This window comes from Peromyscus eremicus, chromosome 9, assembly GCF_949786415.1.
Source record: "Peromyscus eremicus chromosome 9, PerEre_H2_v1, whole genome shotgun sequence".
In the NCBI taxonomy this organism is placed as follows: Eukaryota; Metazoa; Chordata; class Mammalia; order Rodentia; family Cricetidae; genus Peromyscus; species Peromyscus eremicus.
This window is the reverse complement of record NC_081425.1, coordinates 67,695,883-67,709,133: the sequence shown is the minus strand read 5'-3', so window position 1 is coordinate 67,709,133 and position 13,251 is coordinate 67,695,883. Positions and strand designations below refer to the sequence as shown.

Below are 13,251 nucleotides of genomic sequence, written 5' to 3'. Positions count from 1 at the left end.
CCAAACCCCCTCCCGCCAACACACACACTTCCTCCAAGGCCACACCTCCTAATCCTTCTAATCCTATCAAAGAGTTCACTCCATGGTAACTAAGCATTCAAATATATTGGCCTACAGGGGCCGTTCTTACTCAAACCACCACACCCACACACACTTCAATGCTCTTTTTCCATCTTTGCAAGGAAAATGACTAAAATCTTAAGACATAATATTACTACTTTATTCAGAAAATAATATCACATAGGGCTGATACAAACAAATATGCATAAAATTATATAAATCTGATAGCTACATTTTTCAGAAGAGACCCAGTCATTGTGAACAAGGAAACCAGGAGGCTGTTATGACTGCAGTGTTTTAAGCAAGTGTCCCCACATTCCCTTACAGGGGAGGTGGTCCGTTGAGCAGGAAGAGGAGGTGGTGGCCATGTAGAATCCATGCTTCCTGGCTCTGCCTACACCCAACTCAGGGGTCAGGCCTTGCTAAACTCCTGGAGAGCCCAACGCTTGTTCTCCACCGCCAGTTTGAGCTGGGTGTACTCCTTCACCAGGTTCTCAAAGTCTTCTCCCAGGACCTCGTAGGTTTTCAGGGCCAGTCTCGACTTCTCCATGTCCTGCTCTTGTAGGCGAATGGCTCCCTCCAAACGGTCCCTAAGAGCCCCGGCAGAGAAAGTTCAACAGAAGTACGTAAGTCCTCAGAAAACAGACAAGTACAGAAACATGTCACCATGAACACGTCTGAAGAGCCGGGGAACAGGCCGTGAACAGCTGTGTCTGGCTCTTAGGGGCTCTTACCTAATGAGACAATGCACTTCCACTTTCTCAGCACTGTAAGTGTCAGACAAAATCTTCAGCTCCTCCATCCTGACAGAGGGAAGAAAGAAATGTTCTGTGGAAGATCCCAAACCAAACAAGAGTTTAGGGGGGCAGCAAGAGGGTTCAGTGGGTAAAAGTGCTGGCAGCATTAGCCTAACAACTGAGTTTAATCTCTGGAACCCATGTAAAGGTGGAAGATGAGAACTGGATCCACAGAGTTGTCCTCTGACCTCGACATGCACTGTGGGACATACACACACACACACACACACACACACACACTAATTTTTTTTTTTTAATTTATTTATTAAGGGGCTGGAGGGGTGGCCCAGAGGTTAAGAGCACTGTCTATTCTTCCAGAGATCCTGAGTTCAATTCCCAACAACCACATGGCAGCTCACAACTGTCTGTAACTCTAGTTCCAGAGGATCCAACACCCTCACACAAACATACATGCAGGCAAAACACCAATGCACATAAAATAAATAAATTAATTAAAAAAAAAGATTTATTTATTAAAGCCAGGTGGTAGTGACGCACACCTTTAATCCCAGCACTCGGGGAGGCAGAGGCAGGTGGATCTCTGTGAGTTCGAGGCCAGCCTGGTCTACAGAGTGAGTTCCAGAAAAGGTGCAAAGCTACACAGAGAAACCCTGTCTCGAAAAACAAAAAAATAAATAAATAAAAAAGATTTATTTATTATGTATAAAGTATTCTGCCTGCGTACATGCAGAACACCGGAAGAGGGCACCAGATCTCATTATAGATGGTTGTGAGCCACCATGTGGTTGCTGGGAATTGAACTCAGGACCTCTGGAAGAGCAGCCAGTGCTCTTAACCTCTGAGCCATCTTGCCAGCCTACAAACTTCTTTAAGTACAGTTAAGAATGGCCAATAGGGCTGGAGAGATGGCTCAGAGGTTAAGAGCACTGTCTATTCTTCCAGAGGTCCTGAGTTCAATTCCCAGCAACCACATGGTAGCTCACAACCATCTGTAATGAGATCTGGTGCCCTCTTCTGGCCTGAAAGGATACATGCAGACAGAACATTGTATACATAATAAATAAAATAAATCTTTAAAAAAAAAAAAAAAAAAAAAGAATGGCCAATAAATTGGGGGCTGGAGAGATTGCTCAGTGGTTAAGAGCATTTGTTACTCTTGCATAAGATCTAGGTTCAGTTCCCAGCACCCACAAGGCAGCTCACAACTGCCTAGAACTCCAGTTCCAGGGAATCGACACCTTCTTCCGATCTCTGTGGCCACCAGAGGTCATTCATGCAATCCTAACACTCATACACTTAACAAAATAAAAATAAACTGAAACAGAATTTTTAAAAAAGAACAGTTAACCCCTGCTGTGGTGGCGCACGCCTTTAACCTCAGCATTCAATAGGCAGAGGCAGGTGGATCTCTGAGTTCAAACTCAGCCTGGCCAATGTAGTGAGTTTCAGGCCAGCCAGTTAGCCAGGACTACATAGTGAGACCCTATCTCAAAAAAAAAAAAAAAAAAAAAAAAAAAAAAAATCCAGAGTAGCTAGCCATAGTCAAAATATAGAAATGAGATAGACAAAGTCACCATGAATCCCCAAGCAACTGACCTCACAGTAAAAGGCTGAGAGTAGAAAGCTTTTGGTTACCACAAAGAAAGGCTAATTATACTGCCGGGTGACACTTCTTGGGACCCACTGGTACTCGGCATGGTGAAGAGAGATGAGGAAACAGGGGTGGAGGAGTGGCAGGGAGACAGAACCCAGGCTCACAGCTCACCTCATCTTAAGGATCATGGCACTGCACTTGATTTCCAGGTACTGGGCATTGATGCGGTCCAGCTCAGACTGAGTCTTCAGCCGATGCTCCTGCAGAAGTCTCTGCAGCAAGGTGAGGCAGCGGAGAAGCACCTGAGCCCCGGGAGGAAGGACAAACAGGCCATGAGAAGCCTCGGCTTACCCGAAGGGCTCCTGGGGTCAAAGCAGGAGAGCAGGCCACTCCCAACAAACCTGGGAGTAGGTGGCCCTCTTCTTCTCCAGCAGCACCAGCTGCTCCTTCTGCTGGCTCTTGGCCTCCAGGCACTGCTGCTTCTCTCCCACCAGGACCTCTGACAGTTTCCACACCTTCGCGGCTTTCAGCGTTTCTCCATCAGTGTCTGGGCAGAGACAGGAGGACAGGAAAGCCCAGTAGACACCACCCTACAAGGGCCTCCGTCAGCCAGGCGGGGGTGGTGCACATCTTTAGTCCCAGCACGCAAGAGGCAGAGGCAGGCGGATCTCTGTGAGTTCAAAGCCAGCCTGGGCTACAGAGGGAGTTCCAGGACAGCCAGGGCTACACAGAGAAACCCTGTCTTGGAAAAAAAAAACTTTACAAGGACATTTGTCTAATGCCCTGTCCTAGTTCCTAATTCCTCCCTCTTCCCTGCTTTTCCTTTTCCTTCTTCTTTTTTTTAAATTTGTTTTATGTATATGAATGCTTTATCTGCATGTACGACTTTACACCAGAAGAGGGTATCAGACCCCACAATAGATGGCTGTGAGCCACCATGTGGGTGCTGGGAATTGAACTCAGGACCTCTGGAAAAGCAGCCAGTGCTCTTAATCACTGAGCCATCTCTCCAGCTCCTCTTTCCTGCTTTTCTAACAGTGTCTGCATCTTATAGTTAGGCTCTCCCACGCTGTAGCCCAGGCTGCCCAGGAATTCAAAGTAATCAGCCCGCTACAGCCCCTAGGAAGCTAGGTAGTCCCGTGTTTTTGTTTGTTTGTTTGTTGATAAAGGATCTCACCATGTAGCCCGGGCTGCCTTCGAATTTACTATGAAGACCAGCTGGCCTGGAACTAAGAGATCCATCTGCTTGTGTCCCAGAGTGCTGGGATTAAAGGCATGGGCCATCATACCCAGCTTATTTAGGTTTCTTTTTAATTATGTAATGGGGGTGTGTGTGTGTGCATGTGAGTACAGATGCCTACAAAGGCCAGAGGTATCACAATGCTCCTGGAACTGGAGTTACAGGCAGTTGTGAACTGCCCACTGTGGCTGCTGGGAATGTCCTCCGCAAAAACAGCCAACTGCTCTTAACTGATGAGTCATTTCTCCAACCCAAGCCTTCCAATCCTTTATTTATGTGTTCTGTATTTTTACATTATGTGTACACATGTGTATATGGCTTTGTGCACGTGTGAGTCCAGAAGAGGGCACCAGATCTCATAGAGCTGGGGTTCTAAGCATCTGTGAGCCTCCTGACATGGGTGCTGGGAATCGAACTCAGGTCCTCTGCAAAGAGCAGGGGACTCTTAGCCACTGAACATCTCTACAGCCTGTACTCCACAAAATAAAGATAAGGAGGACACAGATACACTGAACTGTGCTCACTGCCATTCTGATCCTTCGGAGAAAGCAATTCATCTTTTCCTGAAGTGAGAAGACGCCACCCAGCTCAGCACCTTCACAACTAAAAGGAGTCCTTACAAAAGTATTTGTTTTAATCCTACTACCTAGGAAACAAACATTTCTGATTCTAATGTCTCAGTCAGAGTAGTCAAAACTGGGCATGGTGGGTCATGCCAATAATCCCAACACTTGGAAAACTGCTGTGAACAATCCTTTTCTACACTATGAATATGTGTTACTCTCACTGGTTAATAAAAAGCTGACAGGGGCTGGAGAGATGGCTCAGAGGTTAAGAGCACTGACTGCTCTTCCAGAGGTCCTGAGTTCAATTCCCAGCAACCACATGGTGGCTCACAACCATCTGTAATGAGATCTGGTGCCCTCTTCTGGCCTTCAGTCATATATGCTGTGTATGTAATAAATAAATCTTTAAAAAAAAAAAAAAAAAAAAAAAAAAAGCTGACAGGCCAGAAGCTGGGCAGGACGTTAGGCAGGAAAGCCAAACTGAGAATGATGGGAAGGAGGGCGGAGTCAGAGAGTTGCCAGCCAGAGGCAGAGGGAGCAAGATGAGAATGCCTTACGAAGAAAAGGTACCAAGGCACGTGACTAAACATAAATAAGAATCATGGGTTAATTTAAGTGTAAGAACTAGTTAGTAATAAGCCTGAGCTACCAACCGAGCATTTATAATTAATATTAAGCCTCCCAGGCAGATCTCTGTGAGTTCGAGGCCCGCCTGGTCTACAGAGAGTTCCAGGACAGCCAGGGCCACACAGAGAAACCCTGTCTCAGACTTGTCTCAAACCCTTATCAAACTGAAAAGCAGGCCAGCCAAGGAGCCTGGACAGGACAGGCGGCTCTCACCTGAACTGGGGTCGTGGTAGCACAGCAGAGTGAAGCTCTTCCTCTTGAGCTGCTCCTCCACCTCCAGCTGGAGCCGAGCTCTCATCCACACAAAGTCCTAAAGAGAGCACACAGACCACTGGCACTAGGAACACCTCGCTAATGGACCTAAGGACACGGGCCGCCTCACAAATAACCAAAGAAATGGCATCAGAGAGCATGGGATGGAGGTATTTGGGGGACCAAGGCCAAAGACTACATGAGACCCTGTCTCCAAAACATAAATTCTAACACTAAGCAAGCAAATTATGCTATATTCATACAGTGAAATCCTACCAATGGTTCTGTTTGTTCTTCCATGGTGGGTATGGAACTCAGGACCCTGGGCATGCTAGGCACGGGTTCCACCACTAAGCATCTCCCCATCCCTGGGAGTGGTTTAAGCTGATATAATGAAACTATCAAGTACCCAGTGCCTAGACAATGTTCAGAGTGCTACTGGAGGTTATCATTTTATTTATCTGTTTATGATTGTTGTTTTCTTATTGTTGTTGATTTTTTTGGCCTCTCTACATAGCCCTGGCTGTCCTGGAACTCACTATGTAGCCCAGGCTGGCCTCAAATTCACAGAGATCTGTCTGCCTCTGCCTCCCGAGTGCTGGGATTAAAGGTGTGCACCACCACACCTGGCTTTGTTGTTTGTTTTCTGGGATACACTTGTTACACAGACCCAGGCTGGCTTTGAACTCACAACTCTCTGCTTCAGCCCCCAAGCACTGGGTTTATAGGCATGAGCCTCTACTCACTTGGTTTTGTTTCTGAGACAGGGTCTTACTGTGTTGTGTCTCTGGCTGGCCTGGAACTAGCTATATAGATCAGATTGGACTCGAACTCAGAGATCTACCTGCATCTGCCTCCCAAGTGTTAGGATTCCTTCTTAAGGATTTATTGATATGTTTACGTCTGTGTGGGGGAACATGTACATGGGAGTGTAGGTGCCTGTGGAGTCCAGAAGTGGGTGTCAGAACCCCTGGAGCTAGAATTACAAGCAATTATGATCTGCCCCAAGCTGGTCCGGGAACTGAACTCAGGTCCTCTGCCAGAGCAGTATGTGCTCATGCACTGGGCCACCTCCCAGCAGCAGTCTCTACTTTTGAAATACCTCTATTGATTTGAGTCTTTTTATTTTAAAGGCAGTCTCATGAAGCCCAAACAGGTCTTAACTCACTAAGTAGCCAAGGATGACAGTGAACTTCTGGTCATGAGTTGAGGACAGTCTGAAGCCAGTCTGGCCTACATAGTGATACCCTGTCTCAGAAAAACCAAGGGGATGGGCCAGGACAGATAGAACACGCGTTTATTCACAGCACTCACTCAGGAGGCAGAGGCAGGAGTATCTCTGTGGGTTCAAGGCCAGCATGATCTACACAGAGAGTTCATCCAGCCACAACTACACAGTTAAGTCTTGTCTCCCAAAAATGCTTTTAAAAGGGGCAAGAATGTAAGACAGCTCAGTGGTGGAGAGCACTGGGTGCTCTCCCAGAGGATCCAGGTTTGCTTCCCAGCTTACAACAGCTTTAACTCCAGTTCCAGGGTGTTGCGGGATATCTGATCACACTGTGAACTCCAAGATTTCGTTATTTACATAAAATCAACCATATGTCAAGAGACAGAGCAAGCAACCAGTTGACTGAAGTAACCATACACAGTGAGGGGAAGTTGGGAGGTCGGAGAGACCCACAAGAAGTAGAAGGGAGGGACATCCGGTTGGAAGAATTTTGTTTGTTTCAGAAGGTGTAGGAGAAACCCTCTTTCTGAGATGACTGCAGAGGAAGGTCATCCTGCTGCTTTCTCTGACTCTCGGAGCTAGCGGGTTTTCACCCCAGCATCTGATAGAGACTTAGTTAAAAAAACATTTGGCTCCAGACATTGGGGCAGCAGCAGAGGCCACAAGACTCAAGGCTCGGCCCAGCCTTGGCCTCAGCAGCAAGGTGGCAGCAAGCTCAGGTCAGCCGATGTGCTGTAGAGAAAGCAACACGAGGAGATGAAACACCCTTTCCTGGCCTCCTCAGACGTGTGGTGCAGAGACATACATGTAGGCAAAACACTCATATATATTTGAAAATGAGAGAGTGAGCAAGGAGAGTGTAACAGCCTCAACATGATTTTATAACAATACTGCTTTTCACTCTTTCAGTCTCTGCTTGAGTGGCAGAGCAAGATGACCATGGGGACTTCGCCTGTGCACCTCATTAAGATGTATCTCAGTAAGACGCACACCCTGTGTGGCCACGGAGGCCCTGAGGCCTGCCTCCTTCAGGCATCACCTGGTGCAAACAGGGCTGCCCTGCCAAGCACAGAATGAGTAACTGGAGCAGAGACGGACAGAAACACTACCGGGGTTGGGCAAATGGGGCATCTAAAACTGTCTGTCACAGACTCAGACGTGGACTCTGTGAAGGAACACCAGCTAAACCCGAGAGGGCAGTGACGGAGCACCCAGCGCATCCAAGCATCATGTAAATGCTCTAGTTTCAAACAAAAAAAAATGCATTGCTAGATGTAGTTTTTCAGATACTCCGTTCTTGTGTGTAAGATTTTTCTTGAGCCTGGCACACAAGAGGCCTTAGGTCTGATGCCCAGTACCTCACAAATCAAGCATGGTGGTGCATGCCTGCAGGCCCAGCACCTGGGAGGTGGAACCAGGAAGCTCCAAAGTTCAAGGCCAACCTGATTAAACACATGAGATCCTGTAGGAAGAGATGGAGAGACCGAGGGACAACTGAGATAAAAGAACTGCAAAGACTTGCTCCAGTGTCTGCTTCCCACCTGTGAGGGTGGCATGAGCCCCAGGAGGTCAGCCTTCTCGAGTCCGAGCAGTGGGGGCATCTCCGTCTCCTGGCCAGGCCCTGAAAGTTGTGTGAGTTCAGTCACAAGCAGTCGCTGTTCAAGGGTCTCATGAAACTGAGAATAAGAAGACAAAAAAAAAAAAAAAAGATGACTATAAAACTTTTGACTTAGCTGGACAGCGGTGGCACATGCCTTTAATCCTAGCACTCAGGAGGCAGGACTATCTATGTGAGTTCGAGGCCAGCCTGGTCTACAGAGCGAGTGCCAGGACTGTCAAGGATACACAGAGAAACCCTGTCTCAAAAAACAAACAACTTTTGCCTTGGCCTTTAATCTCAGCACTCAGGAAGCAGAGGCAGGCAGATCGCTGGGAGGTTGGGGATAGCCTGGTTTACATGGCCAGTTCCAGGCCAGCCAGGGCTACACAATGAGGGCTACACCCTGTCTCAAAAGAACAGAACAAAAAGAACTTCATCCCCACTTCTTTTACCCCACCGTGCACCTCTTCTCACACTTTTCAAAGTCCTCAAGTCACCACTTTAGGTTCCCTCCGCCGCCCCCAACTCCCTTCCTCTCTCCCTCCACCCGTCCCACCTCCTCTCCTCTCTCCCTCCACCCCCCTCACCTCCTTCCTCTCTCTCTGTGTCCATTCTTTCTTTCCTCCTTTCCTCTCTTCCTACAGGGTCTCACCGTGTTGCCCAGGCTGGCCTCACATGTCCACACTGCGGCTCTTCCCACAGCCTCCCAAGCCCTGGGTAACAGTCACACGCTGCCACAGCCGCTACCCTGGTGGCTCTCACCGCTGTAACCACACTACCCCACTCCTTCGGCCTCACCTTTTTGTCTTCCGACGTCAGATTTGTGTCTTGTGCCTTCACATAGTAGTCCACAAGCAGCTCTTGGATGACTCTCTGTAAGATCTCGTACCTCAGCCATGCTGTCTTATGCAACCGAACTTCATTCCACGCCTCCAAACAAGACAGAACCCCCGTCTGAGACTCTTCTCTCTCCTGACCTTCCTCCCGCCATCTTCTCCCAGGGGCCTTACCTGGGCCTGCTCTTTCGCCAGGGTGAGGCTTAAGCCACTTTCATCCAGATGCTGTGAGAGGCTGAGCAACAGCTGGCTGAAATACGGGTTCTGAATCAGGTCCTCTTCAGTCAGGGCACAAGGAGGAAACTGCTTGTCACACACTTAAAAAACGACAAAGCAAACACATGGACTCCTTGCTTTAATTGGGCAGAACATCACTTACTTCTGAAACAAACAAACAAACAAAGACAACCCTGGCTTTGAGTAGGGAAATTCTCTAAATAAAATGGGATTTAAGTGGAAAAATAAAGCCAGGGCAATGACATATATCTGAAGTCCCTGCTGCTCGGGAGACTGAGGTAGGAGGTCATCCTTTAAACCCAAGAGTTTGAAATCAGCCTGAGAACACAGGGTCAAAACAAATAGTTGCTGTTTAGACGGCTTAGCTGGTAAAGGTACTGTCACCAAGCCTGATGACCTGAGTCCACTCCCCGGAAACCACACGGTGGAATGAGATCACCGACTCCTGAACATCACCACGCTTCAGCGCCCACACAAATAAATATAAAACAAGTATTTGGTGTGGTGGCACACACTTGGAATCTCAGCATCAGGGAGACTGAGGCAGGAGAAGGAGAATTAGGAGTTCGAGGCCAGCTTGGGCTAAGTGACTTCCAGAGGACCCTGTGTGACCTTGTGAAACCCTGCCTCAAAACACAGTCACAAATAAACCGGAAATGATGCTCAGATTAGCAAGTATTTACTTTATCTATGAGGACATTAACCAAGGGGAAACAAGTGTCTGGTAAAGTAAGGTGTGCGCTGCCAGGGACACGTTAAGCAGGGGTTCTACCACCAGCTACAGCCCCGGTTCCAAAGTTAAGGTCTTGGTAAACGGGAATGCAGGAGTAGAGGGTAGAGCACGTGCTTGCTGAGGACTTGGTTTGCTTCCTAGCTCTGAGAGAGAGAGAAAGAGAGAGAGAGAGAGAGAGAGAGACTGAGACTGACTCTTTAGTACAAATCACCAGTAACCAAAATACCTCATCCACACAAAGTTACTACAATCTTTTTTTTTTTTTTTTTTTTTTTTTTTTAAGGTGTTCTGTGTAGCCCCAGGCTGGCTTTGAATTTGATCCTCCTGCCTCACCCACCTAAATGCTGGGATTACAGGCATGCAACACGGAGCCTGGCCAGAATCATTAGAGTTCTTGAGGAAGAGGGGGAAAACAGACCTGGCAAATTCCAACTGTGGATGAGACCTCATCAGTTGCGTAAGCAAAGCTGAGAAAAGGTAGAAGAAATTAACCGACTGCTTAGAACTCTGTCCTTGTGAGCAGAGCTGAGCAACCAACCCATGTAGACACAAATCAGCACAGGCAGGAGAGAGCCCACAAGGGGTCAGTGTCCTCCAGTTACCCTATCTGCTCAAGGCCCCTTCTTTCCAAAATCTCTCGCCCAGGGGCTTTCTGAAGAGGTCTTTTACCATTACCTACCAAACACGAAGATGTTTCCTTTTTGGATTATTATATCCTAAGTCATTTTAGGAAATAACAAATCCTTTATTTTCATTTTCAGGCAGAAAGTTAGGTGTGGTGGCACACACTCATAATCTCTGAACTGTGAGGTAGAGGCAGGAGAATCGGAAGTTCAAGGCCAGCCTGGGCTACAAGAGAAACATGAACACACAAGCAGGAAAGAAGCCATTAAGGGACAGGCCAACCACCCTTACCTTGGCAATATGTTGCCAATACAGCGCGGCACGCAGCATCTACCGCACAAGCGGATACTGAATCCGCAGGAACAGTTGGTCCAACCCGCTTCTCAAACCAAGTCCTCCAGAGCCTCCTGAATTCTACCTTCCTCAGAATTGGGGGATGCACCCTCTTCATCCCGGGAGGCAAGAATCTAGACAAGAGCCCTGGAGACGCCTTCTGCAGACATCTACCCTTACCTTGCTGCAGGATCTCCACCCCTTCTCCAGGTGAGCAGAAATCTCCAGATGCCATCTGACTTTCTTGGTGGTATCTGTACGGAAGGAAACTTTAAGATGAACAAACCCCCGGCCGCTCTGGGTCACGCTACCTCAGGCAGTCTCACAAGCCCAGGCTGGTCTCAAACTCCGTGCCACGGAGGCAAGCCTTGAACTTCCGATCTTCGACTGCCTCTGCCTCCCGAGTGCACCCCCACATCTTGCTCAGAGATGTTTCTTCTAGAGAAGGGCTATATCAGACATCAGGGGTCCCAAAATAAAAGTGCCAGAATACCTTATATTTCAAGAACAAAATGTCTGCCTGGCAGTGGCGGCGCACACCTTTGATCCCAGCACCCGGAAGGCAGAGGCAGGCGGATCTCTGTGAGTTCGAGGCCAGCCTGGTCTACAGAGTGAGTTCCAGGACAGGTTCCAAAGCTATACTGAGAAACCCTGTCTCAAAAAAACAAAAAGAAAGAAAGAAAGAAAAGAACAAAATAATGTCTCTTTCTAAAGAAACTACGCTGCCTCACCCCCACCCCACCCAGTCCACTAAGGTCTAAAGGAAGGCTGCCCCCTAGCATTACAAACTGTTGCACTCATGTTCCCAGTAAACTGGGGAGTGGGGGGGTCCAAGTGTGCCTCTTCCCCAGTGACAGCTCAGCTATGGAGCATCTCACTGGTTTGTGGCGCTTCTCTGACTCTGTCCTCTCATGGAAGAGCTGTTTGCCTGGGGACAGGAGTGGCAGACAGTTGAACCACTATAACAGCCCTAGTAAAGTGCACCTAGAGGAGGTCACAACAGTGTACTGCAGACTGCAGAGTGGACACACTATGGGTGTTTTGCTAGAACCTGGAGTGTCTTGGAAAGAATGTCATCAAGAGGGCAGTGAGAAACTGAACAGGAACATAAACATCGCCTGCCCATTCTTTCCCGGGGTTTGCTCCACGCTGACCTCCAAAAGGTGGCTGAGCCCGAAGCTGGGCTGACCCTGAAGCTTATTAGGGACTTAACGCTTCAGGTCCGCAGAACATCGGTTTATTCGCTCCTTTTATGAGTCACATGAAAGCAACTAGTCGTTTGTTTTGTAACGTTGATGCAGCTGAGGAAGCGCGATGCTAGGCCTTAATTTGTGGCTCTGCCACCCCGATGTTTCTGTGTGAGGCTCAGGGAAACGCTTTCTGGTGCCAACCCTCTTCCACCTGCAAAACCGCGATAACGATTCTTACCTTGCATTATGAATTAATAACAATCGACTTGTCAACAAAAGCTATTTAGTTAAGTTCAGTTTTACCAATTCAGTTTATTGTTGAGCTACGCCTGCAAATAAAGTTTTGAGGGCCGGTTAGGCACACAGCCATGGGGGTTTCAACCGGCTCGGGGTCCTCAGCGGAGCCGCCGGCCTTCAGTGGCCACAGGACACCACCTCAGGCTGCACCCCACCCTGCACCCCACCCTGCGCGGGCTGCGGGAGTCACAGGCGCGGGGGTGGCCAGCTTCCAGCCCCCCAGCCGTCCCCGCACGCTGCACTGGACGCAGATTGATTTTCCAGGTGTTTTCACAAGAGGTGACCCTTACAAGGCCCGAGATAATCAAGATGCAGAACGCGCTCTCCGGCGCCGACCTACCGTCTGGGCCGCCAAGGAGTCCTGAGGGCGAGCGCGGCCTCGCCGCGAGAGCTCGCGGACGTCGAGAGCAAACCTGCACACCTCGCTGGCCGAGCGCCGAGGCCGGGGACTGCCGGGGTTAGACGATCCCGCCAAGAGTGTAGGCGGAACCGGTCTGAAATCGGCCGGGCCGCGGGGCGGGGCGGGGCTGTGCTGGGCGGGAACGGAGGCCCCGCCCCGGGAGCGCGCACTCGGCTCAACCGCCTGGAAGTTGGCAATTTACCGGTTTAATGGGGCTAAGGCACGGAAGGCTATAGTTAGAGGTAGCGGCCCAGCCTGGAAGCTTAGGTGGTTCTCGAACAAATCGCACCTTTACCGGCTTCCTCTTGGATGTGTTTTTTTTGTTGTTGTTGTTGCTGTCGGTTTTAGATTCATATATATATATATGGTCTCGCTGGGTAGCCCTGGCTGTCCCTGTCTTGGGACTCGCTTTACAGACTAAGCTGGCCTGGAACTCCAGAGATCCGCCTGCCTCTGCCTCTCCGGCGCTGAGTTAAGGTCTCAGGCTCCTGCACCACGGCTGGTTTATTTTTTTAATTTATGCAAGTGGGCGCGCGCATGCGCCACACGTGTGCAGTGTTCACGCAGGCCAGAAGAGGGAGTCAGAGCCCTGTGAACCGATATTACAGGTGACTGTGAGCCGCCAGATGCGGGTTCTGGGACTTGAACTCAGGCCCTCTCCAAGAGAGGTCAGTGC

At 49.0% G+C, this 13,251-nt stretch overlaps 1 protein-coding gene across 1 annotated transcript; it reads right to left on the bottom strand.

The window, feature by feature from the left end:
- Positions 1 to 445: 445 nt before the first annotated feature.
- Positions 446 to 13,098, bottom strand: Haus4 (HAUS augmin like complex subunit 4). Its single transcript, XM_059273647.1, has 10 exons — positions 12,516 to 13,098; positions 10,869 to 10,942; positions 8,936 to 9,078; positions 8,724 to 8,855; positions 7,867 to 8,001; positions 5,059 to 5,155; positions 2,814 to 2,959; positions 2,584 to 2,714; positions 795 to 863; positions 446 to 650 (listed from the first exon to the last, which is right to left on the bottom strand). The coding sequence occupies exons 2-10, from the start codon at positions 10,921 to 10,923 to the stop codon at positions 473 to 475; spliced, it is 1,086 nt and encodes a 361-aa protein (XP_059129630.1). The 5' UTR covers positions 10,924 to 10,942; positions 12,516 to 13,098; the 3' UTR covers positions 446 to 472.
- Positions 13,099 to 13,251: the final 153 nt, after the last annotated feature.

Excerpts from the sequence above, each read along its gene's own strand:
- Haus4 (XM_059273647.1), bottom strand. The coding sequence starts at position 10,923 with ATGGCATCTGGAGATTTCTGCTCACCTGGAGAAGGGGTGGAGATCCTG. Across the intron at positions 8,856-8,935 it reads TGGCGAAAGAGCAGGCCCAG|GCGTGGAATGAAGTTCGGTT; the intron begins GTAAGGCCCCTG and ends TCTTGTTTGGAG. Across the intron at positions 2,960-5,058 it reads CTACCACGACCCCAGTTCAG|ACACTGATGGAGAAACGCTG; the intron begins GTGAGAGCCGCC and ends GTCTCTGCCCAG.